At 43.8% G+C, this 26,267-nt stretch overlaps 11 protein-coding genes across 11 annotated transcripts; 6 read left to right on the plus strand and 5 right to left on the minus strand.

The window, feature by feature from the left end:
* Window positions 1-70: 70 nt before the first annotated feature.
* On the plus strand, window positions 71-745 carry O0I10_001985 (uncharacterized protein; the record flags this gene model as incomplete). The annotated part of the gene is made up of 1 exon (XM_058482074.1): window positions 71-745. The coding sequence occupies one exon, from the start codon at window positions 71-73 to the stop codon at window positions 743-745; it is 675 nt and encodes a 224-aa protein (XP_058347205.1).
* Window positions 746-796: 51 nt separating this feature from the next.
* On the minus strand, window positions 797-2,233 carry O0I10_001986 (uncharacterized protein; the record flags this gene model as incomplete). Its single annotated transcript, XM_058482075.1, has 7 exons — window positions 797-1,246; window positions 1,328-1,483; window positions 1,545-1,599; window positions 1,661-1,734; window positions 1,790-1,807; window positions 1,870-2,010; window positions 2,075-2,233. The coding sequence occupies 7 exons, from the start codon at window positions 2,231-2,233 to the stop codon at window positions 797-799; spliced, it is 1,053 nt and encodes a 350-aa protein (XP_058347206.1).
* Window positions 2,234-3,506: 1,273 nt separating this feature from the next.
* O0I10_001987 (uncharacterized protein) lies at window positions 3,507-6,159 on the plus strand (the record flags this gene model as incomplete). The annotated part of the gene is made up of 9 exons (XM_058482076.1): window positions 3,507-3,626; window positions 3,704-3,868; window positions 3,935-4,018; window positions 4,092-4,427; window positions 4,486-4,566; window positions 4,634-5,070; window positions 5,151-5,433; window positions 5,571-5,744; window positions 5,824-6,159. 9 exons carry the CDS (start codon window positions 3,507-3,509, stop codon window positions 6,157-6,159), a joined length of 2,016 nt encoding a protein of 671 aa, XP_058347207.1.
* A 555-nt stretch (window positions 6,160-6,714) lies between these two features.
* On the plus strand, window positions 6,715-8,761 carry O0I10_001988 (uncharacterized protein; the record flags this gene model as incomplete). The annotated part of the gene is made up of 5 exons (XM_058482077.1): window positions 6,715-6,891; window positions 7,025-7,100; window positions 7,175-7,348; window positions 7,422-7,998; window positions 8,083-8,761. 5 exons carry the CDS (start codon window positions 6,715-6,717, stop codon window positions 8,759-8,761), a joined length of 1,683 nt encoding a protein of 560 aa, XP_058347208.1.
* Window positions 8,762-9,119: 358 nt separating this feature from the next.
* Window positions 9,120-9,374, plus strand: O0I10_001989 (uncharacterized protein; the record flags this gene model as incomplete). The annotated part of the gene is made up of 1 exon (XM_058482078.1): window positions 9,120-9,374. The coding sequence occupies one exon, from the start codon at window positions 9,120-9,122 to the stop codon at window positions 9,372-9,374; it is 255 nt and encodes an 84-aa protein (XP_058347209.1).
* Window positions 9,375-9,695: 321 nt separating this feature from the next.
* O0I10_001990 (uncharacterized protein) lies at window positions 9,696-13,389 on the minus strand (the record flags this gene model as incomplete). The annotated part of the gene is made up of 8 exons (XM_058482079.1): window positions 9,696-9,872; window positions 9,936-10,203; window positions 10,257-10,930; window positions 10,982-11,142; window positions 11,200-12,252; window positions 12,315-12,485; window positions 12,535-12,751; window positions 12,826-13,389. The coding sequence occupies 8 exons, from the start codon at window positions 13,387-13,389 to the stop codon at window positions 9,696-9,698; spliced, it is 3,285 nt and encodes a 1,094-aa protein (XP_058347210.1).
* A 432-nt stretch (window positions 13,390-13,821) lies between these two features.
* On the minus strand, window positions 13,822-16,695 carry O0I10_001991 (uncharacterized protein; the record flags this gene model as incomplete). Its single annotated transcript, XM_058482080.1, has 8 exons — window positions 13,822-14,412; window positions 14,474-14,548; window positions 14,612-15,153; window positions 15,211-15,317; window positions 15,373-15,481; window positions 15,544-15,626; window positions 15,692-15,769; window positions 15,830-16,695. The coding sequence occupies 8 exons, from the start codon at window positions 16,693-16,695 to the stop codon at window positions 13,822-13,824; spliced, it is 2,451 nt and encodes an 816-aa protein (XP_058347211.1).
* A 738-nt stretch (window positions 16,696-17,433) lies between these two features.
* On the minus strand, window positions 17,434-20,148 carry O0I10_001992 (ribonucleoside-diphosphate reductase large subunit; the record flags this gene model as incomplete). The annotated part of the gene is made up of 5 exons (XM_058482081.1): window positions 17,434-18,399; window positions 18,464-19,741; window positions 19,809-19,883; window positions 19,978-20,009; window positions 20,073-20,148. The coding sequence occupies 5 exons, from the start codon at window positions 20,146-20,148 to the stop codon at window positions 17,434-17,436; spliced, it is 2,427 nt and encodes an 808-aa protein (XP_058347212.1).
* A 226-nt stretch (window positions 20,149-20,374) lies between these two features.
* O0I10_001993 (uncharacterized protein) lies at window positions 20,375-21,079 on the minus strand (the record flags this gene model as incomplete). The annotated part of the gene is made up of 1 exon (XM_058482082.1): window positions 20,375-21,079. One exon carries the CDS (start codon window positions 21,077-21,079, stop codon window positions 20,375-20,377), a length of 705 nt encoding a protein of 234 aa, XP_058347213.1.
* Window positions 21,080-21,808: 729 nt separating this feature from the next.
* Window positions 21,809-23,442, plus strand: O0I10_001994 (uncharacterized protein; the record flags this gene model as incomplete). The annotated part of the gene is made up of 4 exons (XM_058482083.1): window positions 21,809-21,971; window positions 22,085-22,543; window positions 22,661-23,020; window positions 23,084-23,442. The coding sequence occupies 4 exons, from the start codon at window positions 21,809-21,811 to the stop codon at window positions 23,440-23,442; spliced, it is 1,341 nt and encodes a 446-aa protein (XP_058347214.1).
* A 759-nt stretch (window positions 23,443-24,201) lies between these two features.
* On the plus strand, window positions 24,202-25,917 carry O0I10_001995 (uncharacterized protein; the record flags this gene model as incomplete). The annotated part of the gene is made up of 11 exons (XM_058482084.1): window positions 24,202-24,268; window positions 24,323-24,343; window positions 24,418-24,587; window positions 24,655-24,729; window positions 24,807-24,823; window positions 24,912-24,979; window positions 25,068-25,075; window positions 25,140-25,278; window positions 25,369-25,517; window positions 25,583-25,711; window positions 25,792-25,917. 11 exons carry the CDS (start codon window positions 24,202-24,204, stop codon window positions 25,915-25,917), a joined length of 969 nt encoding a protein of 322 aa, XP_058347215.1.
* Between the last annotated feature and the right edge of the window lie 350 nt (window positions 25,918-26,267).

Raw genomic sequence — 26,267 nt, forward strand, 5'->3', positions numbered from 1 at the left:
CTGCTGCGACATCAAATGTCAGCGGAGACATCTTCATGCATGATCTTGTACTCTTTTCTCTATCACAAACATGGAGCGATCCACATCAACGCCTCCGTCCTCCTCACCTACAGTGCCTCCATTAAGAACCGGGTTATCACGACCTGTTGCCTTTGTTCCAAGTAGCGACAATACACGATCACTTTCACTACCACCTCCTTCAACATCAAGTGGCGATGACATTGCCAATCTGTACCGATCCATAGTTTCGTCGACATCGTCACCAAGTAGTGAACCAGCTACTACCAGCATACCTATTGCAGAAGACAGCAATGCATCATCATCATCATCATCAACTACCTTTTGTGCAGAATGCAACAAACAAATACCCGAGTCTACTATGAAGGAGCATATCCAAACCGTTGCACATATGGTGAGTGCCGAGTATATGCGATCGGTGGATTTCCTTACTTTGAACCAAAGCAATGTGGGCTTTCGCATGATGCAAACGCAAGGATGGCAATACGAAGAAGGATTGGGAGCATTGGGTGAAGGCCGACGCCATCCTGTTGCCACGGTGCTCAAAAAGGATCGATCCGGCATTGGCCATAAACATGAACCAAAGCGAGTGACACATTTATCACGGGACATTGAACAGAACTTTAAAAAGGAGTTGCCACAACAACCATCAGGGAAACAATTAGCAAGGAAGGCTCGTCGTGAATCAAAGCAACGGGTAGCGATGTTGAAATACATGAATGAATGAATGAATAAATAAATGGGGTGGATGGATTTCTCTTTATTATGAAATGCAGTGTTACTCTTCCAATTCAATCTCTTCTACGAGGAAGTTCTCGGTCGACTTTTCAGCAATTTCTTCTCTAGTGAGTTGACAAGTCTCTACCGACATACGCTTGATTTCCTCTTCTTCCTCTTCCTCTTCATGCTTCTTCTTTTCCTCGACATGCTCTTCCCTTGAGACCTTCTTCTTGAGGAATTCTTCAATGGCTGGATAATAGCCAGGTTGGATACAAGTATCATTATGCATGCCGTTTGCCAATTCGACGTATTCCTTCGCGCCACGTGTGTCACACAATTCGAACAATTTACGCATATGCGTTGGGGGTATCAATTCATCCTTGCTTCCTGAAAGGAATAAAATAGGCACATTGGCGATTCGTTGAATGTTGACTTCAGATGGCCATTGCTGGTGGCAGAGGAAGGTCACATAGCGTAGAATAGGCATGACATGGGGTACAAGTTTTGGCTACGTATGCAAAATGCATGTTAATCTCTTATATGTTCACCCCATCCTTTTCCCCCATTTCCTTCCAGGATGGATACCTACCAAGCTCAAAAATGTGTTTTCGATAATAAGACCAGAAAATGCTTCCTCGTTATGTGATACAATGTCAATGGCTACCGCACCACCAATGGATTGTCCATAAGCAACGAGACGAGTGTCCTTGAGTACAGGATGCGATTGCACGTATTCCAAGAGTGTCTGTATGCATCGAAATAACTTGTTATGCATCCATGTAAAACTTGCTATCCACCCATATTACCTGAGCATCGATTCTAATACCCTTCTCATTTGGTTTGCCTTCACTTTGACCATAACTAAACGCGTGTATCTGTATGAATAAAACGTATACATTGCATAAACCATCCTATGACTTACCCTCGATAAGACAGCATAACGACATTGCACTTCATTTTTTGATGGAAGATTCTTGCAATAGGAAGACGATGGCCCTGTGTAACAAAAGTAAGCTATCAAAGTGTATATCCAAATCCAGTAGGCGCATACCATGTTGCCTGCATTAGCCTATGATTTTGATCCATTAGCATACATACACAACAAGAGACTATACATCATTGACAGCTTACATGAAAGTAAAGGATCGTGTTTGCTGCACGAGCTTCGTCTTCATTTTCAAGTACCATAGTGTAGGTGTGCAGTTTGATATTATCCTTGGTGGTAAGAACTTGTTCGGTATATTGCATCCCATAATCCGAAGGTTTTGCCACCTAATCACAACCAAAAATGTGAGTAAATAGCAACCACCGTATCCCATAGCAACCATGAGGTTACCTGCGTCCTCGATCCTTCGGGAAATGAACTGGGGTAGATGATCTCGCATTGGTACAGGTAGAGTAAGGCGGCACCTGTCAACCCTGCCAGACCAGTGAAGGATAAGAGATACGACACCCAACCTGGTACGTTGAATGGTAAAGCAGAATCGTCACTCATTTGGGGAAGGAAAGGGAAGAAAGAGAAGGGCTGTTGTTGTTGCTAGGGAAAAGGGGTTGTACTCGGCAACCTAAAAGGGTCACTCCGCAATGTGCTCTTGCAGCTGTGCCATCACACACGTACCCACTAAAAGTTGGCTTTGCACCACCACCAACACAAAACACCAATCACCACGACACTATGCCTTTCATGCGAACCAATGGATCCATCATCATCCCATGCTATTCTATGGATACCCGTTTAACATGCATTGGAAGAATCCCCTTGTCTACGTACATGGTTGTATCTTTTGATACGTAATAGAAGAGGCATGCCAAAGGTATCCAATACTATGGATTTTATATTGCTTTCCTTGATGCTTGAAACAACAACAGCAGTATTTATGCTACCATTTGAATACAATACATGTATACTATTATACTACCACTACCATTACAAGATGATTGAGAAGTCTTCGCAGTGTGGATTGAAGATTGTGATACGTACACAGGCCCGTATTGTGACATGTGCAGCGTGCAGCACATTCTTTTGTACAATTTGAGATTTCCGGTGCAACGTGGTGATACCTGAAAGGTTATAATGTCATTCTTGTACCAATGCAACAATGTTGAATGATGATGGATACCTGTCTCCATGGCGTTTCTCGACCCCTCCCCCATTGACGATGATGCCTTTGCAACAATGCTTCATGCAGGGTGAATATCAAACCTCTTGGATCTAGGTAAAGTACATCACGTGAGCGTTCATTTATTTATTACTACAATTGAATGCGACATTCCAAGTCATACGATGAATAGCGAACGTAAATCAGATGTTGAGGAGGAGAATAAGCGGTGCCAAAGTGAATGATGTGTAACCATCCTATTATAATGAAAGGCGAATCAGTTGTATAAATGACATTAGCACGATATGCATATATGTGTGTGTGTCACCGATGATGCAACGCACGCGAATGGTTCATTAAGGTACTTGACATGCGCTTCATCTATTTGCGTACGTGAGTGTATGTGTGTGGGCGTGTGGGCGTGAGCGACTGTGTGTGCGTGTATGTGTTATACAGCGGAATCTCAACCCACTTTGCTGTTAATTGAGCTGTGTGCCTCCTTTTGGTGGACCTGGTCTCCTTTCTTCACTCGCTCTTCATCAACCAACACGATACCCAGCTGTCATTAGCAACACATCTTGACAAAGAGCGACGCACTCACAATCTTTGCAACATCTCGGATATTGTGGCTCTTCATTTTACCCTCTATACCATTGCCCTGAACCAGCCATGACCGAAATCATCAAGGACGGCTACCTATCTGTCAAGGAAGAAGGTCTACGGGCTTGGATTTGGTCCAAACGCTTTTGTGTTCTTCGAGACCAAGCATTGACCTTCCATCGAAACGAGGTATATACATGCTTGGAAGAGAATTGGGGACGTAATGGGTTGGCTAATGATACGGTCCCTGACTTTTTTTATTATAGCAATCCGGGCAGTGTGTAGCGTTAATCTTCCTGAAAGAGATCAATTCGGTGACACGGACAGAGCTCAAGCCTTATTGTTTCGAGATTGCCGTCAAGGACAAGACATATTACATTGCATGCAAGAACGATGATGAGCTTTATTCATGGATGGATGAGATTTACAACGTAAGTTATAGGGGAAGGTGAATATTGTAATATAAACCCTTATTCCTCATGCTCTGTTACTATTAGAGATCTCCGCTAGGCGTCTCAGGTCCGACAAACTTTGTCCATCAGATGCATGTTGGCTTTGATCCACATACTGGTGCCTTTACGGTAAAGTCATCGTCGTCGTCATCAGGATAGAATTTACTAATACTCTATACATCTCTCCTTATTCCTTTTTTAGGGTATGCCAGATCAATGGACTAAACTGCTCAAGGGATCAGCCATTACAGCAGAAGATGCAGCCAAGAATCCTCAAGCTGTGTTGGATGTATTGGAGTTTTACACTGAACAAACCAAGCGTGAAGCAGAAGAATATGGTTCCTCTCATCTTCAAGGTGCCGTCGAGCGTAGAAGTGATGATCGATGGGCTGCTTTATTACAAGAATCCAAAAAGTCTGCTGCCTCTGCTGCTGGTCGTGTTCCACCACCTCGTCCACCACCACCACCACCGATGGCAGGAGGTTTACCTGATGTGGATGTGAATGAGATGATGGATGAGCTTAATATTCGCAACAACGTAAGTGAAATACACTACACATAAACATACAATCATTGGCTCATCGCCTTTGTAATAGGATCGAACCAAGCAACATCATCAAGCACCTCCATCCAAGTTGGCACCTGTGTCTCGTGACGATCGTGCTCCGCCATCACCTGTAAGTACGCCAACTACACGTGGTGATGTGTGGTACACTGACTTTTACACTTTATCCCCGAAAAAAGGGTTTATATCCTCATTCCCCGCGAGATCCATCAGTCTCACCACGTATCAAGCCTACAAGCCCTCGACCAGAACCATCCAAATCTTATGGCACTTCTCAACCAAGAAGAAATCCTGATGCTGAACGTGAGGAACGTGAACGTCGTGAACGTGAAAGACAACGACGAGAACGCGAAAAGGAGCGTGAACGACAATTGCAACGAGAACGTGAGCGCGAGAAGGAACGTGAAAGAGAGCGTGAGCGTGAGCGTGAACGTGAGCGTGAGATTCGTGAACGAGAACGTGAGAAAGCTGCACAACAAGTTTCTACACCCAAAAAGAAGGTTGAGCAACGTATCAGCACAATGAGCGAGGCACAAATCATGGAGAAGTTGCGTTCTGTCGTCAGCCGTGGTGATCCCAATTCTTCTTACAAAAAGCTCAAGCGTGTTGGTCAGGGGTAAGTGATGATGATTTTTTGTCTCTCCATAAGGAGACCTTGATTGTTGACTTGGATCCTTACAACACAACTTGTTTTAGTGCTTCTGGATCTGTATACGTTGCTTTATCGCATGCCACCAATACCAAGGTCGCTATCAAGCAAATGGATCTTGCCAACCAGCCTCGCAAGGAATTGATTGTCAATGAAATCCTTGTGATGAAGGAATCTCAACACCCCAACATTGTCAACTTTTTGGATTCGTATCTTGTGGGCGTTAAGGATCTGTGGGTGATCATGGAATACATGGAAGGTGGTGCCCTGACAGATGTGATCGACAACAACACGATGACGGAGCAACAAATCGCCACTGTGTGTTTGGAGGTAAAGTCATCGGATTCATCGGGGGGTTAAAAGGGGAAGGAGGATAGCCAAGGAAAAAGTGGGGGAGAATGAGTGTGTGTGTGTGTGTGTGTGTGTGTATGTTATGCATATGCAGGATTGCTTATATGACACAACAGACATCAGCTGGTTTGCATCATCTTCATTCGCAAAACATCATTCACAGAGATATCAAATCGGACAACATCCTCCTCAATTTCCAAGGCAAAGTCAAGATCAGTGATTTCGGTTTCTGTGCCAAGTTGACTGAATCAAAGAGCAAGCGTGCTACGATGGTTGGTACACCCTATTGGGTAAGTCAAGCTGGAGGGTATATGGGTTATCGATTCATCATCACAAGGAGGTGATATTAAAACAAGAAAAAAATGATAGATGGCACCTGAGGTCGTGAAACAAAAGGAGTATGGAGCCAAGGTTGACATTTGGTCACTGGGTATCATGGCGATCGAAATGATTGAGAACGAACCTCCCTATTTGGATGAAGAACCTCTCAAGGCCTTGTATCTCATCGCTACCAATGGCACTCCCACTCTAAAGAACCCTGAAAAGCTATCACGCGAATTGAAGAGCTTCCTTGCCGTATGCTTGTGCGTGGATGTACGATCGAGAGCAACAGCTGCTGAGCTATTGGAACACGACTTTTTGAAGAAGGCAGGGCCTTTGGATATCCTTGCACCATTAATGAAATTCAAGACAAGCAAACGTTAGAAAGATTAGCGAATTGTCAAAGTGATTCTTTTTTTTTGTTTAATCTGTATAAAAATCGGGCAGTTGACATGAGGTGTGATGCGCAGGGATGCTCCCTGCATTGCAGCGCCCACTGCAGCTTTAACAAAATTCCTGGATTGGGCAAGGATCGGAGCAATAAGGAAGTGATTAAATTTATGGCAATGGGGTGGATATACATAAAAGTGTGCATGTATGTGTGAATGTAAATTGCATTTATGTATACGTATACGCGTGTGTATGAGTGATGATGATGTATGTTGTGTGTATATATGTGCCTCGTTTTGTTATGATTTTGTGGATGGTGATGCTTTGTGGCACTCTGCAAGTATTTGTGCGAAAAGGAGTGCGGAAATTTTCATGGATAGTAGTTGGGTGGGTCTCCAATGCCCCTAGCCGTGTCTTTCTTTCTTTCCCTCTTCTTTTTCTCTTTTTCCCTCTCTACCTACTCACTTCACAACCGGCAACGTATTCCGAACGCCGCTTCGATAAGACGCGACCAATAAAGATCTCACTTACACACTCAGCTTTTATTCAATGCCGCTCTTGAAGCCTGGTCAGCCGATCCGTACCACTGGCAACAACCTCGTTGGTCTCTGGAGACCATCTTTTGTTAAAGTCGGCCATCGTCTCTTTGTGTATGGTGGAGGTGGTACTGTCACCAATGATCTACACGTTCTTAACCTATGCGACATGAGATGGGATACCATACAGGTATGGTATTCTTTCTTGTCTCCTTGTCAATCACCATGCTGCTCTCGTGACACCTATCACAATCAAAACCTCCCCCCTCCTCCTTTCATTCATTATGCTGTGGAGCCAACATTCATTTTTGATCGACATGTAGACTGTGAAAGGCGTACCACCTTGCAAACGTTACGGACATACGGCAACATTGTGGAACAATTGTATCATTGTATTTGGTAAATATAAAGAAAGGCGAGAGATGATGGTGATGATGATGGCTAAACTAATAATAATACTACAACAACAACAGGCGGATGTAACGAAGATGCAGAATACTGCAATGATGTGCACATATTCGATTTGGACAAATTGACATGGTTTCAACCCGAGGTTACCGGCAGTATCCCGGCACGATATCTTCATAGTGCTGCCGTCTTTGACAACAAGTTATTTGTGTACGGAGGTTTTGCAAAGAATTCAGATTGTAAGTTGAGCATTCATTATGATTTATTTTGGTGCTTGTTTGTTCACGAGATCATATACAAAAACACACACAGGCACTTACGTATTGGATGAGTTGAGTGTCCTCGATCTAAAGACATTTACATGGACGAAATACAATGGAGTGCCACCACGCTACAATCATTCAGCTACTCTGATAGGCCACAAAATGTACATTTACGCTGGCAAGGATGAGCATGGTAACACAGTCTCCGATCTCTTTGTCATCAATGTCAATGCTCCACCTTATACACCCCACCTCGTTCTCAGTGGATTCCAATCAAGTGCAAGTTCTCACATGGTGCTCTTGAAGAGTCAACACTTTTGTGAAGCTGTGTGTGGAAAGCTGCTTGTATTCGGACGTTATTTGGCACATGGCGTACAACACCATCCTCAAGCAAGCCCTGAATCGGTGTACGGATTATGGATGCTGGATTTGGACACTTTGGAATGGCAACGACAGGAATGCAACGCCAATTTCGATGTGGGAGGTTGGAACTACTTTACGGTGATCAGTGAAAATATTCCGCCTGCCGGCATAGGACAAGAGGAAGCTTCTCAAGTCGTTGTCAACAACCTCTTTTTCCTTGGAAACACGGATCCTTTCCGTCCACAAGGCTATGATCATTTTAGGTATATATATCTCCTGCTGCTGCTGCTGCTGTACTAGTGGCGATCAAAACATTGCCCCTGAATTGACACTTTTTTTTCTATTAGAGATGCACTTGTAATCAACGCCGAATCACTTGGACTCTACGACATACCACCACCCCATTTCTCGCATGAATTTGCTCAGCTACTCAACAACCCTGAATTATCTGATTTCGTTATTGTGCCGTCGAACGGCCAAGAGCTCCATGTACATCAAGTCATTCTTATCACGCGCTGGCCGCACTTTAGGAACATATACAAGAGTGGCATGATCGAAGCTCAACGAAGGAGGATGGAAATCCCAGAACCCTACGAGATTGTCCTTGCATTCCTCAAATACCTCTACAGCGATCGACTTGATGAGAACGAACCTTGGCATGTCGTATGCGAAGTATTGGTCGTAGCCAACATGTATCTACTCAACAGACTGAAAAAGATATGCTGCGAAAGGCTTTTCAGGCATCACATGACCGTTGAAAGCTGTGGATTAATCTTTGAAAAAGCTATCATGGCCGAGGAGACGGGTCTCAAGATGTTGGCTCTCGACTTTATGTTCCGAAATTATGGCTCTGTTCTCAAATCGGATGTTCTCCTGCAAATGCCACCGACCATAAGGCAAGAATTCCTTGAAGCCGTACCCGATGAAGCCGTTCTTGAAGTCAGCAATCGTTCCTCCTTTCGAACTCTCCCTCCCCCAACCAAATGCTCTGGTCCTTTCATCGCAATGAGTCACAAATCTACCTAGGTTAAAAGTAATCATCATCATCACACACACACACTCGCACACACACACACACACACACACCACAGCACACTCCTCTGTAATAGATTATAATACATCACGACCAAAAACCACAAATAATTATTATTGATGATGCGCGACATGCTTTGATGTATGAGCACATGTCTTATTGTATGCTGAGGAGGGGTTGAAAGCTGACCTATACACACAAAAGGATGACAAGGAGCTAACAATGAGCTATTTTGCCAAGAAGTCAGGGTGCTCTTTTGATCACATCAGCACCACCATCACCACCTGCTTCAGCTGTCATTGTGTATATAAAGGAAATGAATGAATAGCTCATCCACGCGATAACACAAAAATGTTTCTTCAAGCATTTTACCTTGTTGCTTCATCCACTCGTCGTTACGTTCTTGATTTATACTCTTCTAGCACTAAAAAACCGAGGAAATCAGTACGATTCAGTGGCGTCGATACCGTACAACTCACACACAGTCCATCTGAATATGATCGACATGCTCGAGCAACCTTGCGTATCAACACCAAGCTTGGTCTCCCTGGTCCACAATTTTTCATGCAGCCTATTCCTACACGCCTCGTTGAATTGTGTTCGTAGCACATTCCAGTACCAATACACACACACAACCATCCCTCCTAATACACGCATATCTTGATCGCTCATGTGATCAGCATACCTACTAATTACCAATAAACGCTCTTTCACAGATACCCTTTATGTTGGTGATGGTAAGAAGGGCGGTGTCATTGTATATACTCAAATTCAGGAGACCATTTTTCTTTATACCCGATGTTCTTTTGCCACCCCTGACACCGTTGTTGTTGATTTCTTTGTCTCCCAATTACAAAGGGATAAGGGAAGAAGAGAAGGAGTACATGTTTAGAAAGATCGATGCGAGATTTATTTACAGGATGAGGACTAGTAAAAGTATTGTCGTAATGAACCTTCATTTCTTAGTTGTCGGTTTTCAGCGATCACGTAATAGGTATGCAGGAATAGTCGAGGGAAGCGGGCTGTAAAGTAATAAAGGTAATCGTTTGGAGGCTCTCCCAATACTTGCTTCACCGGTTCATCGAGATCCGACCAATGGTGTTTCTATTCATATCCATGCATTATGAGCAAAAGAGTGGTATGGCAAAGCAAATGATTACAGCCTACCTTATTGCGCAATACGCGTAAAAGATCCCGTACACGACGACCATCATATTTTCGAAACTTGCGCAAGTCATTGATGACCACACGATCCAGACGTCGGTTCCAATCGTATCCAATCACTTCATGTGTATTCCCCTCCAAGCGCTGTAATATGGCTGATGGTGGATCACGACGCTCCACTTCAAATCGATCCGATGCATCTTGCAAGAATGCCAATCGTTTTGCTGGTGACCAAAAGAAGGGATGCTTTAAAACGGTATCGGCATTGGGCCTACAATATTGAAAATTAGTTTGCTGCACCTTATACTAAACATGGTAACATACCGAGATTTGGGATCATGCGATATCATCCGCTCAATCAAATCCATAGCTTCCACGCCATCCTCGCCCATATCTTGTAATTTATCCAAAGAGTGATTGGCTTTGAGGATGTTGTTTTCTCGCGAAAAACGATCACCAAAAGGATGATCACCACCTGACAAGACGTAATAAAAGACGCATCCAGCTGAAAAGATATCAATCGCCCGTGTTGCTTTGGTCGGTGATAGTAAGCTGTTGTTGTTGTTGTTGTGGTCGCCATGAGCCAACTGTGTGCCATTGCTTGTATTACTATCAGAAGCCTCTGCTAATACACCAGCGAGAAGTTCAGGTGCTCGCCAACCTGCCGTACCAGCCGGAGATATGGCTGTATAATGAAAGCTGCTTTGTTCACCTTCGAGCTTCTTGCATAATCCAAAATCGGAGATCAATACACGCATGATTTGGCTTTGGCTCCGCTTGGAAGGTGCCAGCAAGATGTTTTGGGGCTTGATATCACGATGAACAATCTTCAACGAATGTAAATGCTGCACACCACTGATGATTTGGTATAAAATGTCGCCTGGGTCCATTTGGTCAATCATCCGCATATCAGGTACCGACAAAGTACGCTCCATGTATTCATGCAGTGATCCATAGCAAAGCTCCAATGCGATATAGAGGAACCGATCCGTTTCTTCCTATAAATGACATTAGCATCTTGAAAAGTAATGTCATCAATCCTACCATACCTTGTAGAAATAACGAACGACATTTGGATGATCATCGCTCTCTTGCAAAAGCTTGACCTCGTGAAAAGCAATATCATAAAAATCGATCAAGAGACGTTTGACTGCAACTTGTCTTCCATCAAATTCTCCCTTATAAACAACAGTGCCATGGCTACCGTATCCTAGCAACGTGATCCATGTTAGTTTTTTTACACTCCTCATCATAAATTGGTACTTACCAAGCACTGAGTTGGATAACTTGAGTACACGTGATTCGGGTTGCTTCTCTGTGTCTTGCTGAATGATCGTTTTGGTGACCTTAAGTGGAGCTCCTCGCAAAGGTGATGATGATGATAACGATGATGACTTTTGTGGTTGTAATGACTTGGGTGATGAAGGTGAAGTGTCTTTGGATGATGCTTTCTCGGTTGATGATATTAACTCTCTCGTGTCGGGTATCTCTTGCGACTTGGTGGTATTCTGATTGATTGTCTCATTCCTGGAAATTGGTGATTCATCTACTAATGCTGCTTCTGGTGCCGATTTTGCTGTTGTTGCTGCTGCTAAGGCTGCCGCCTTTTTGGCTCGTTTTCTCAAAAAGATCTTATATCGTCTCTTTGCGCGTTGGATCAACCATGGCACGTAAATGATATAAAGCTGATAGAGTCGAGCACGATAAATGTATGCGATCGTTGCCAGGATGAGTAGATAAGTCTTCCAGAATTTACCAGCCCCATCCACAAAGAAGCCACCAATCTCATCCTTGTAATACGGCATCGAAGATCGAGGTGTCTCTGCTGGAGGTAACAATGCGACATGCCGAGTTGATTCATCTTTTTGCTTTGCTGAAGGAGGTAAGAGCACTGGATGATTACCCACAGCACAAACAGGATAATCCTTAGAACCAGGAGAACACATTCCATTGGGATTTTGAGACCAATAGGCATCTTCATCATCATCGTTGTCGTTGTCATCGCCCGCCGTATCGCCTGCCTCAAGCAAAAGTGGATCGCGTCCCGGCAAACCACGATACACGGGTGCTTTTGGCCAAAGTTGTGCCAATGGATAATTCTCAGTCGAAAGTGCATAAAGATTTCCCTCGTGTACTCCAACGTATGCTGTAGGTGTGCCATGTTGTTCCTGACGCATCGCTTCCAGCATCCTTCCAATAATTCCTTGTCTCAAAGTCATCGGTGGGATTTGCTTGCAAAGAGCAAGCGTGTAATCATGGCGCCGATACACATCGAAAACGCTCACTGGCTTTGGCAAGTCTCGAATCCACAGCTCGGTACCTGATTTTGTTACAAGGTTAGTGTAAATTCTATTCATATAAGGGCGATGTGATAATGTGTACCTGTTGTAGCATCAATAGCAGTGACAGCACCATCTGCACCAGGAGCAATGTAGACATCGGATACAATTCTATTGGCAGGCACATCGAAATCCAGCTTATTCGGTACATATTCGCTGTATTGGAGATCCCATCGACGCTGACGTTCATTGTCAAATATAGCAACGTTGTATTCTAAAACATGAATTAGTATGCTTATTGACATTGATCATTAGCATCTTACCATCCAACCCCAAATAAATAGTATGTGGTGGTAATTTCTTCTGAGTTGCCATATAGATTGCATCCTGCTCTTGGTCAAGATCTAATCTCTGCAGGATTTCGCCCGAACGAGGATCAATGCCGAGCATAAGCGTAGTCTTGCTTCCAATGTATGTTGTGCCATTTCTTGTCCTTAACGGTGATTCGTGAACAATGTCGCGGATAGTAAATGGTAGTTTCTAAGAGAAAGAAAAGAAAAGCAAGTGAGTCAACACTAACAACATCATCCCAATTCACCTAATTAGGCTATTACCTCTAATGGTTTGCCAGAACCGTACAAGTAGAGTCCACCACCATTATGGGGTTCCACAATGTAATAAAGGTCATGCTTCTCTTGCTCAAGCCAATGCTGCTCTTGACGATGGTCCTCATTGTTGTTGTTGTCGCTGTTGTTGTGATCATCCACCATGCCATCACTGCCTACAAGTGCACCTAACGAGCTGCCGGGAGTGATCTTTTTAGCTGTAGCTGGTATCTGCACAGTGGATTTGATCAAAGTTCCACCAGACGCTCGGCCAGGAAGTGTCCAATATACAATGCCCTTGAAGCGATCCACCGCACGAATCGAGCCGTCGAGCGAAGAAATGAGGACCATGTCGGTGGGAATAAGGCCGTCGGGTCGTTCATTGTTCAAGACTGTAGGCTGACCTTGATGTCGTTGGAGAGAATGTGCATAACGAGCAGCCACTTGCTGGTCTCGGGGGTATATGGTTGCTTTACGATAGCCGGTTGAATGGTAGTTACGCTTGTCTAATGCTGCACCGAAGCTGATTATAAAGAGTAGAATGGCGAATGGGATCGATATCCAACGCCGCATGTTGAAGAAGGAGAGAAGCTGCGAGAGAAAAGGTGGGTGGTATGAGCACTAAATTTAGCCTTGGCAAATGCTTAAATGCAAGAGCTGTCATATGCGGAAATGGATTGTCTTACAAGTCTCATTCAGTGCCATGGTTCCCTTTATGTAAATTGTTTCATGTCATTACCAATACTCGAATAAAGGTGCTTCTTTGTATTGCGGGAATGGTTCATTATGATGTAAATAGAGGCACTCTAAAAGCTCCAAACGTGTAGTATAATGCTGCTATTAATCATTTGTGACCATGAATGCAAAGCATCATGCAAAAAAAGACACAATTGAGGATGATGAGAATGGATGAAAATTGCTTTAGGTGGTAATGGATCGATAAGGGTAAATATACGAGGGTCTAATGAGAGAGAGAGAGAAAGAGAGGGTATTCTAGTAGTAGTATCACCGTGTCAACACATGTGCGGCCACCAATTCCTTAAACTTGAACCTATCCAGTCGAAGGCCGTTTCTTCCAAGCACCTCGTTGAAAAATGCATCGTGTTCACCTTCCATAATGTGTCCTGTGACAGCCACAGCGGCTTTAACTTCTTGGCCACGCTCTTCGCCGATAAATCCCATATTCAATGTCTTTACAGTCTCGCCAAAACTACCACCCCAAAGAAGCGGTTCCAGATATTTGAGTACGGCAAGACCAGTCTTGAATAATATAATGTCGCCTTCCAAAAGGAAAATGTCCCATAGCCTTGAGGAAAGATCAAGTGGAAGAATCGACGAAAAGATAGTCATGAACCAATCTGGCAAATAGTGCTCAGGTGTCAGGGACAAGTTCTTGAAATGGAGATAAAGCTTTGGCAGGTTCTCGGCAAAAACAATGTTGAAGATCTTGAAGTATCCACGTACACGTTGCTCATCAGAGTTGTATAGAGCAGAAAGGACATCACTCTTGTGTATCAGGTTGCATAAAGCAATAAATGTCTCTTGGCTGTTCATATTCAACAATAGCATGCCTGCAAGGAAAGATGTGCCTCGTGACTAGAAGCTACTCGTTAGCAATGTCAAAGCAACGTGAACAAAAAAGGTGTCAAATACATACATAAGATGGCTCATCTTGGCTTCGTACATAAGCATTGAGTATCTTTCGAAGGGAGTTGAACAATGGTCCATCAGGCTAGATGATCATAAAAAGGTATGAGACTTTGTAAAATGACTCATGTACCGGTTATCCATGTACCTGAAACACACAAAGGCTTGGTAATGTGCGAACAATATCTTCATCGATTGCTTGAACCAAGTACGCACTAATGCCGGTATTATCCAAAGGGACATCAGCTGAGTATTCGCTACTGGTCCTGTTGTCCGTATCACTGTCATCGATATCATCGCTGATCCGCACATCTTCTCCATCATCAGAAGTAATGGCATGTTGATCATGTAGCTCTACGGCGCTTCTGCTGGCACGATTGGAACGAGGATGATCATTTTCTTCTCGAGATAAATCATCTGAAGAATGCTGCATTGAAGTCCTCCCAGATTGCTCATGAATACTTTCAGGATAATCGATCTTTTCTGAAGGCTCCTCGTGAAGAACATTCAAGCTGCTCGTTCTCCTCACTCGTCGGATATTATATAACTCATCAGGGACTGCATTGTTGTCATTGGGTGCTTCAGACGGCCATTCCCCCTCTTGGCGTTGTGTCATCAACTCATTCGTTGCCGATTTCTCCGTACCATTTGCTGGATGTGGTAGTCGCTTTGTATAGTTTGTAAACATGTCTACAACAATACATTAAAAACTACATCCATGGTTCTCTCTGCAATGCATTAACCCACCTTTTGCAATCTTAAGATCATTACCAATAGCAAGGATCCAAACCCGCTTACGACACCGAGGAGGTACACCTTGTAACCATAATTCACGAGTTTTGGCGTCGTTTATCCTAACCAATGCTATTAGATCAATATCCTTAAAGCGAGTACCAGATTCCCTTTTACCTTGAACTCCAATTGGTGATGATGTCACTTTCCCATACATGAATTGCTTGGGCCATCATCTTGTCCTTTTCCTCTTTACGACGAGTCACTTCCTTCTCCTTCTTGGCCTCTGTGAATGTGTAACGAAACGCTTAGGATCATCCTATCTCCTCAATTGTATTATCCACATACCTAATTTGCGTGCCTTCTTCATCATTGCCTGATGTTGTTGAAGATGCTTCTTTTCTTCATTTGGATTCTTTGGAGGGAGCATCCTATTGAACATGAAAATTAGCTTAGTGCCATTCACATTATCCCGAATCCATTATCCATCCATTACCTTGGCCTTGTTTTGGATACCACGGTCTCCAATGGGGATGGCTTTTGCTGTGTAGTTTTTCGTGAGAATGGATTCAAACTATATTGATAGCTTACTTAGTCACTATGTGAACGAAATTAAGCTCGCTCATTCACTTGCCTAGAACGTCGTTTTATGGCTCTCGCTGATGATCCTCCTGAAGTGACGATAACATCCCTTTCATATACATTGCGACGAGCTCCTCGTTGCTGTGATGCTGGATCATCCTTGTTGTTGGTAGACGATGATGAAGTTGCTGCTACTGCTGCTGCCGCGGCTGCTGCTGCTGCTGTGGCATTGGTGTTGGGGCTATCACTAAGGACATCGGAAATAGAATAAAAAGGACCGGAGACATCAGCTGTAGTGATAGACAAGTTGGGAGGTTTTTGATCTGCAGTAGGGCGTCGTGGCATGAATTTCAGCAATTTGGATGCTGTCGGACTTGTGGTTGTCATGGAAGCGGTTGTGTTGGCAGGAGTAGCAGCAAAGGGCTGTTGAGTATCTCTAGGCAAATCCAATGATACTTCTTCAAAGAATTGGTCGTATTGATAAGTCATTCGGCTGTTGTCAGTACCACTCCATTCTTTTTCTGGAACAGCCGGTGATGATGGTGCCCCATTGCCAATAGACGCGTTGGATGTTTTGCTGGATGTTGAACGCGATATCTCTAACGGAAATGTACCCGGTGCACTCCTGTGCTGTGTCGTTGTTGCATCTGATAACTCATCAAGCAAATGGTCTGCTGTCATGCTAGCGGTGCGATCGTTGGCACTCGACATTGATAATTCGTTTGGATGATGCGAGATGGCGTCGTGTGAAATAGCACCAGAGGAATGGACTTGGTCATTGGTGTTGTCGGCAATATCGTTATCCTCTGACAGCCGCACACTCGAGAACTCCTGTGCCATGTCGATATCATTTACGGTGTCATTGTTATCAAGGTCTATTGTTGAGAACTCTTCTGGGGTATTGCTGTTCTTTCCCATTTCAACAGTGGTTGTGGGATAACGACTGCAAAAGATCAAGAAAAGAGAGAGAGAGAGAGAGAGAGGCGAAAGAGCTGGCAGGAAAATGCAATCACGGCGGGTGACACCAATGGCCGCCGGTCACACATACACACAATATCCACACACAGGCACCCACCAGTGCCTTGATTTGGTCATCATGCGAAACAAGTTGTAACTATGCATTGGTCAGGATAGACTTCGATACGCTCTCTCATTTTGAGTACACATGTAAACACTTTGAAACGGATAAATGTAATGCATTACACCTTCCCCTTCTCGAGCAGCTTACTATCGTAAATAAAAAGGCACATGTAGACATTGACTTGGTGCTTCTAAATCATTAATCCACTCTACACCATTATGACATCATGTTCTCTCTAAATTGGGATGAGGATTACATTGTTGGGATTCTCTTGACATAGCTAGCATCACCCCATCACGTATGTAGATAAATGAGACCATCGAGTCAAAACACGATTGATTTAGCAAGCTTATTGAGTACACCACATGTTGATAAATGACATTGGTAAAGTGCGTATTAAACCAAAGATTCAAAATTATATGTATCAATGTTATATCCTCGTTAGAATGTAGATATCAGATGTTTTTAAGAGAATGCAAGATATGGAAGGTGGGGGAGAAAGAGAATACAGTGATTGATAAACGGGTTGTTGAAAAGTGGTGGTGGTGGGGAAATAGGTGGATGTATAAGATAAATTAGCCGCTGCAGCTGACGCAGGCATCCTTATTCTCAAGTGAGCACATCATAGCAGCCTCGTTATCCTCTTGAGACTCCTTCTTTTGGCGATACTCTCGAAGTGATAACTGGTCAACCGTAAACTTGATGGCATCCACAGCTGGACGTGTGCGGAGATAGTACATGCCCGTTTTGAGACCCTTCTTCCATCCGTAAAAGTGCATGCTGGTTAACTTTCCAAAGTTGGGCTCGCCAATAAAGATGTTCAAACTTTGACTCTGATCAATGTAAGCACCACGATCGGCTGCCATATCAATGATGGTACGTTGAGAAAGTTCCCATACAGTCTTGTAGAGATTCTTGAGCTCTGCTGGGATATTGGGTATACGCTGAATCGAGCCATTGTCCGACATGATCATGTTTTTAACGTCATCGTTCCAAAGACCCATCTCCACAAGATCCTTCAAAAGCCATGGATTTACGATTTGGAATTCACCTGCGATCACACGTCGAGTGTACAAGTTGGATGTATAAGGTTCGAAGCATTCGTTGAAGCCAAGGATTTGTGAAGTAGAGGCTGTAGGCATAGGTGCCACCAAAAGCGAATTACGAAGGCCATTCTTTGCAATCTTTTCCTTCAGCTCAGCCCAATCCCAAAGACTTGATGGAGTAACTCCCCACAAATCATATTGAAGTTGACCTTTGGAAGCAGGCGATCCACTATACGTCTCGTAGGTGCCATCCACAGCAGCAAGTTCGCATGACGCTTCCAATGCAGCATGATAGATCGTTTCAAAGATTTGCGTATTGAGCTTTTTAGCTTCTGGTGAATCGAATGGATAACGCATCAACATGAAAGCATCCGCCAGACCCTGAACACCAAGACCAATAGGACGATGACGACGATTGGAACGCTCAGCTTCCACCACAGGGTAATAATTGATATCAATGATCTTGTTGAGGTTCTTGGTAACAACCTTGGTTACCTGGAGACGAGAATAAAAAAGGTTACTTTGCATTGTCAACGATCCAGGTACCATAGCAACTTACATCATGCAACTTTTTAAAGTCGTAATATTCACGATTGACAACAAACGAAGGCAAAGCAATGCTTGCAAGATTGCACACAGCCACCTCGTCAGGGCTTGAGTATTCAACGATTTCAGTGCATAGATTGCTGCATTTGATAGTACCCAAATTTTGTTGATTGGATTTGCGATTGCAAGAGTCCTTGTATAGCATGAATGGACCACCCGTTTCTGTTTGAGCCTCCAAGATGGCATACCACAGCTTTTGTGCCTTGACAACTTTACGTGCACGACCTTCTCGCTCATATCGGTGGTATAATTCCTCGAATTCTTTGCCCCAAACTTCATGCAAACCAGGAGCTTCGCTTGGACAAAACAAACTCCAATCACCATTTTCCTCGACACGTTGCATGAACAAATCTGGGATCCACAAGGCGTAAAACAAATCACGTGCACGATTTTCTTCCTTGCCATGATTCTTGCGTAAATCCAAAAAGTCAAAGACATCAGGGTGCCATGGTTCAAGATAGATGGCAAATGCACCAGGTCGCTTGTTACCACCTTGATCCACATAACGAGCGGTGTTGTTGTACACACGTAACATGGGCACAATGCCATTAGAATAGCCGTTGGTGCCAGCAATGTATGAACCCGATGCACGAATGTTGTGGATGTTGAGGCCAATACCACCTGCCGTCTTTGAAATTTGAGAGCAAATCTTGAGTGTCTCATAAATGCCTTCAATGGAATCTTCCTTCATCGTCAACAAGAAGCAAGATGATAATTGTGGGCGAGGTGTGCCGGCATTGAAAAGAGTGGGGCTGGCATGGGTAAAGTAACGCTCGGACATGAGGTTGTATGTTTCAATAGCAGCGTCAATGTCTTCACCATGGATACCAACAGCAACACGCATCAACATGTGTTGTGGGCGCTCAGCAATCTTGCCATTGATTTTGAGCAAATAAGAACGCTCCAATGTCTTGAAACCGAAAAAGTTGTATCCAAAATCACGATCATAGATGATGGCAGAATTGAGTCGATCAGCGTGATTCATGATGATAGCGTGTGTTGCGTCCGAAATCATGGGTGAATGCTTGTTGGTCTTGGGGTTGACATAGCTGTGCAAATCATCCACTACTTGGGAAAAGACCTTTTTGGTTTCCTTGTGTAGATTGGAAATGGCAATACGAGCAGCAAGAATGGCATAATCGGGATGGCGGGTTGTCATGTACGCAGCTGTCTCAGCGGCCAGATTATCAAGTTCAACCGTTGTGACCCCTTGGTATACACCAGAGATAACCTATAACATAGCACATGAGCATGTGTATACACTCTATGCTATAAAGGTGGTGAAAGGTGATAAATACCTTTTGGGTAACGGCAACAGGATCGACATAGTTCATATCAAGGCCATAACAAAGCTTGTTGATTCTGGCGGTAATCTACGTCGGAGACACCAATGCGACGCGTCAATTTTTTTACGCGTTTAAACACGAAAACACGACACGCGTGTGCATGTAACCTCCCAGAAATTACCTTGTCAAATGCGACACGTTCACGACGATTATCTATAGGCATGAAAGGTTAGCATACAAGCATTGTGAATAGGTTGTATGTATGTATGGACCTACCCCTCTTGTATACGAACATGTCTTGGATTGCTTGAATGGAAGCGAGTTGTTGGGTGGGTCTGTAGAGTGACGCCATGATAGTATCAGAGCACGGGTATATAGCTGGGTATGCCATTATAATAAAAGTAAAAGATGGTCAGCTTACCGAGTATAAAGAAGAGGATGGAAAGGAAAAAGGAAGAAGAAAAAACCAACGCGCCTCGGTAGTACGCGAAAATATAAAGGTAGAATCGGAGCCTAACCCATATGGATAATGGTTATGCAAGAATGGCGTTTTATTTCCCTTTTACCCACACTTTTTACTATGTTGTATTCTGGATTGAATTGAGTTTTGCTTCGTAGACCATGGCAACGGTACGCACGATCCCCTTTCTGGCTTCTGGTGATACATGTAAACGATGATCGGATATGAAGTTGTCTGTAGCTGTTTCTATGTCATCGCCCTTCCGAATGATGAACGATATGGTGATGCCTTCGGCAAGTTTGATATTGAAATGAAGAAGAGGTTGCTCTGTGGGTAAAATGGATGATGTAATAGGGGTAAGTGTTGTTGTAGATGTGGTGGAGGAGGGTGTTGCTGAAGGTGTTTGTTGTTCATCCAACAATGAAGATGATGACGATGATGATGGTTGCTCCCAAAATGGAACCGATAAAAGCTTTCCTGATCCCCATCCTCCTGCTGCTTGACGATTTGCAAATACTTCAGGTCGCTCTGTAGTAGGAACCTTTTTTGGCTTTGGTTGTTGCCCATTCTTGGTTGACGGTTGTTGCTGCCTCAGCCGTTGCTGTAGTATAGCCTCATCCGTAATAGGCTTATAGTTGGCGCCCTTTCTATGCAAGTTCCCTAGTCCTATTCCTCCGGGTTTGATGGGCGCTGTGGAATCTCCAAGTGAATGCCAAGCTGCAATGGGGTTGTCGGCAGTGTCGTTGTGTTGATCTCGCCAATCGGTAACATTCAAAGGGGAGTAGTTGTTGCCATGGTCGCTTTCACTGAACTGATCGAACATTGAATAGCTGAGAATTGTGTAGTAGTTGACAACGGTTGCCACGCTGGCCACGAATACCGTGTGTAAAAGAAATGATGATTGATTGTATCCGATTCTCAGACAAAAGGAGGCATCTTGTCAACACCCCCCAATACACCTACACGTGTGTGTGACATGCACATCATTGTTCCCAGCATCTTTGACCTTGTATCATCACGTGACCCTTGCAAGAGATGAACCGGGCATGGTAGTAAATTTTGGTAGTACCAATATTACAAGAATGAGAGGAACGCAAAGCAAGATGACGACATAGCAAACCGGCTGTAACAAGGATAGTTGTCACAACAAGCGGCAGACAAGGGGGAGGGATCATATAGGAATCATCTTGTAATAATAAAAAGTGAGGAACAAGAGTAGGAGAAGCATTCTACTATCAAGTACATGTGGATCTCGGGAATAAGCACAGACTCTGGTAGTCATCGGAAACGGCACATAACATATAAAAGGTGCTTCTCAATAAAGTTTCGGAGTCAATTAGCTTATGCGTGGTGCATAGTTTTCAAAGCTGCCTATTATTACTTCATAAGAGTCTCTTGTTCAACGTTAATATCCTTTCTCTCTCTCTCTCTCTCTCTCATATCTCTCTCTCTCTTTTCTATTTTTCTCTTTTGCTTATTACAATCCTTCACATTTCATCGGCTATTCAGGTCCTCTTTCCCGTTTCCTTAAGTCGTTACCAAGCAACATTTTATGCTCGTTGCAACATCCACCAACAACAATATCGATTCTACTGCTATGACCTCAACCTTACTCCCGACAAGCAACTCCCACTCAAAGTACACGCCTACGCACGACTTTCAAAGCATGCTGACAACACCTGTTACTACTCAGTCTACCCATTCGACAGCATCAGGTATATAGAAGGGGTTATTAGGGGTGCACTTGTAATGGCGTTTCGATGAACAAAAGGAGGGAGGGGGTGCCAATGAGTATGAATGCCAGGAACACTTAGAGTTTTTAATATAGAATGTCCACCTCCACCACTCGATCCATCACGCAACCACGATCCGTCAACATCGGCAGTGGGCACTGCTGACTCCTTGCCGCCTACTTATGCATCACTTCCACAAACAACAAAGCTTGAAGAAGAACCCAATCCTTTTGAGCAGAGCTTTTCATCATCATCTCGCGTTACCAGCAAAGACACATTGCGTCCTGTGTTACCACCTCTTGCATCAATTGATAGCCCAACCCGTGGTCTCAGCTTTCGAAAAGATGAATTGATTTGGGATTCGCTACGTACTGGTCCACTTTCTCCCTCGATGCTAACAGGACCTGCTGATGACAAAAGACCACCCCCAACGCCGATAAAAGGGACGACATCAGGTAGTTCCTTCTTGAGTTCTTCCTCCTCCTCCTCCTCTTCCTCCTCGTCATCATCATCTACCATTTCCTCCTCATCGTCTCCTTTGTCTCAGCACTCAGGTAAGAAAGAAGAAGAAGGGAATATGGGAGTTGATTCGTCATCGTTCATAATCCATCAGCTGGGGAAAGAAAAAGGGGGGAAAACTAAGGTTACTGATTCATCTTATTTTATTATAGCAACACCCCAGAAATCGAGCAGCCTTGCCAAATCTGATCCATCAGTGAACCGTGCACACGATTCATCACCGACGACAAGTGGACTAGGCAACATCGTCTCCTATCCAACGGAGGATACATCATCATCATCATCACCTCCACCATCATCATCATCTCCATCGAATGGTGTTGATAAGGCTCCTCCTCCTCCCACAACAACAACACCCTCGGCTGCTGCATGGTCATTTGTGAAACGAGCTGATTCAGCCCCAGACGCAGGATTCATTCAACAAAGACCCACATCCAAACGCCGTGCACAGTCCACCAACACTGACAACGAGGATGAAAAACGTAAAAGCTTTTTGGAGAGAAACCGACTAGGTAATGATGCCTTTTTGCTTTGTGGACAAAAGATCCCATTTATTGACAAAGTTGCTTGTATAGCTGCGTATAAATGTCGTCAACGCAAAAAGCAATGGATGCAGGATTTGCAAGCAAGAGTAGAATTCTTGACCACGGACAATGAGCAACTTCAAATGCAAACCACAGCCTTACGTGAACAGCTCATTGATCTCAAGACGATGCTGCTCGAACACAAGTCTTGCCCCGTCAATACACAAGCTGTCATTGAAGCTGTCAACCGACCGATTCCTGGAATGATACCACGATCACAATATCGAGCTACCATTACCCCCAGCAACTCTCGTTATTCTCCTTATCCTTCTCGTGCTCCTACTACTACTGCTGGTGCTGTAACGGGGAGTAGCCATCGCCCTTACCATCCTCACACGCATTCCCTGTGAAGAAACCAACAACAATCACCCTCTCTATACATCTTACTCCTTTCTAATCATCAAGATGAATTGTATCTAAATTTTCCTCTCCCCCCCCCACACACACACCACCACCTTCCCATGTTTCTTCTTTTTGCTTCTGGCATATTCTTTTTTGCTTTTAATATATGCACCATCATGCGCCTATATCGGTCATGCAACCTTGTGAATCAAATGTAATGGTCATTGTGTTGATTAATAGTGTTCATTGTTATCATGCTTCCATTATGATCGTCATCATGTTGTTCGATGAGTCACATACACACATTCCCTTTGATGTTCGTAGCTTCCTCTTCTTGAGATGCGTCTTCAAAATGTGGTCTTAGTGACATAGTCTACTACCACTACCACCACCCAAAAGCTGAAGTTGATATGATGGATGGCATCAAGCTTACTAGCGTTTCGAGATAGAAGGATCCTTCCCCTATCGTAGAGAATAAAGCTGTGTTCTACTACTTGCATCCATTACCTTTTATCCTTCGTCAACAGCATACTTCTCAGCACTTTTGTTAAAGCATGAGAACAACGTTGATATGGTTTTATATATAAGATGTCACGAAGCTGCAAGCTTCTGTGAACGTAAATATCTCAAACGTCAACAATGGGCAATATGCATGAAACATTTACCACGTTGCACATGCATGAAACTGGACGGCGTTGTCATGTGACGCGAAACATTTCTTTCCATCCTTCTCATCCAAGCACCCCACACACACGCTCTTTTCTCGGATGATACTACCGCTTGCCTTGCTCTCCTTGATACCCCTTATCCTCCCTTTAGCCGTCGTCTCTGCAGGTAAGCCCTTCAAGAACACATCGACAACATGCTCAATTCCATATTGTCATTTAGAGCCTGTTTATTACAAGCCAGGTATACAGTAACTACAATGGTGGTCTACATGGTACTCATTACGTATTCCGTTGACGATTGAACTCCATATACAGTGGTCCTTTGGCATGGCATGGGCGATGACTGCTGCAACCCACAATCCATGGGCAGGGTTACGGAGCTTATTCAAAAGGTCTTACCAGGAGTATTCGTACACAGCGTGCAAGTGGGCGAGACTCGTCAAGATGATCATGAAGCTGGTTTTTTCGGTCGAGTGAACGATCAAGTATGTATCAAGAAAGAGAGAGAGAAAGAAAAAAGAGGGAGGATAAGGATCTGACTATAGCAACTAGGTGGAACAAGTCTGCGAGCAGCTTGCAGGAATACCTGAATTAGCCGATGGTTTCAATGCTATTGGATTTTCGCAAGTAAGGAGTAGTAAAGGCAAGGGGAAATCATAGTGGATGGTCTAGACACTCAACGCTTTTCATGCGTCTTTTTCAAGGGAGGGCTGTTTCTTAGGTAAGGAGGAGTGTGTTGGTTTACATGGATTGAAAGCACGAAGACAAGCCATTACTAAACAGCCATTTTTCACCTTATCACCATCTAGGGCTTATGTTCAGCGTTGCAATCGACCAGCAGTGCACCGATTAATCACCTTTGGATCACCGCATGGCGGTAAGCATCGGATTTTATTAGGGAGGAGGGATAATCAGGGGTGGGTGATTTGATGAAGCTGACCTCTTGGCTTGGCGACGTTATGTAGGTGTTGCTGTAAGTAAGATCTGGACCTTTATTATCTGTGTAGGAGCCCTATTGAATGATTGCATCTGCATAGGATATCCCGAATTGCATGAACCCAGTGGATTTAACATGCCGTCTTATGCGTTCAGCCGTTCGCTTTGGGGTGTATACTGATTATGTGCAACATCGAGTCGTACAGGCTCAATATTACAAGGATCCCAGGAATTTGCAAGGTTTGTTAAATGATGTGATTGGAGGGGAGGAGACACTCAAACAATGCGGAACGGGAATGTAATAACATTATCCAATGAACAATTTTATAGGCTATTTGGATCATAATGTCTTTTTACCTGATATCAACAATGAATTGGGGGTCAAAAATGAGACTTATCGCGACAATCTGAGCCAATTGGACTATTTCATTATGGTGCGCTTTGCTGATGACTCTATGGTGAAACCATCCGAGACAGCAGTAAGAAAGAGGATTTTTTCTACTTTTCGTATTATGGAATGATCACAACTAACACGCAACGTTAGTGGTTCTGGGCATATGATGAGAACGAAGATTTGATACCATTGGATAAGCAAGACATGTTTCGTGAAGATTGGCTTGGCCTACAAAGATTAGGGGCTCGACTTCGATTTTTAGTGAGTCCAGGCCAACATGTAAGTGGAGTAGTGTGGGTGAATGTCCCTGTGTGAGTTTCTTGGCAGTAACAATGATTGTTCTTGGATCGACCCTACAGATGGAGATTAGCGACGACTTTTTGGAGAATGAGATCATCCATCCTTATCTTGCTTCCCCAGAAACAAGTGCTAAACATGCGTCAATCCCTGCGATATCCGCCCCACGTTTCATCAGCCAACCATGAGATATTGTGTACACCTGCCATGTCAAGGAACACACTCCGAATATGAACCGAGAATACGTGTCGATCCCATCAACCCCCGATCCTCATTTAGCACGATTTGCTTAGCATCCATCCAAATATCACCCACCGCTTTGCTTGTTTGTGTTTGAGACATTAAAGCCCCATCAGCAAATATACAGCATGCAAACCACAAAAGTGTAAGCGTAAAAGAGTTTAAGATGTGTACTTGTCACTTTCAAGATCGATGATGCAAGGAATCATGTGGTTTTTGCTATGTATAGAACTTGTTATTTTTAACATGAGGCATGGCTTGAAATGTCATAAGTCATTGGAAATGAGAACACAGGGAT

Source organism: Lichtheimia ornata (assembly GCF_029851405.1).
Source record: "Lichtheimia ornata isolate CBS 291.66 chromosome Unknown scaffold00005, whole genome shotgun sequence".
NCBI classification, from domain to species: Eukaryota; Fungi; Mucoromycota; class Mucoromycetes; order Mucorales; family Lichtheimiaceae; genus Lichtheimia; species Lichtheimia ornata.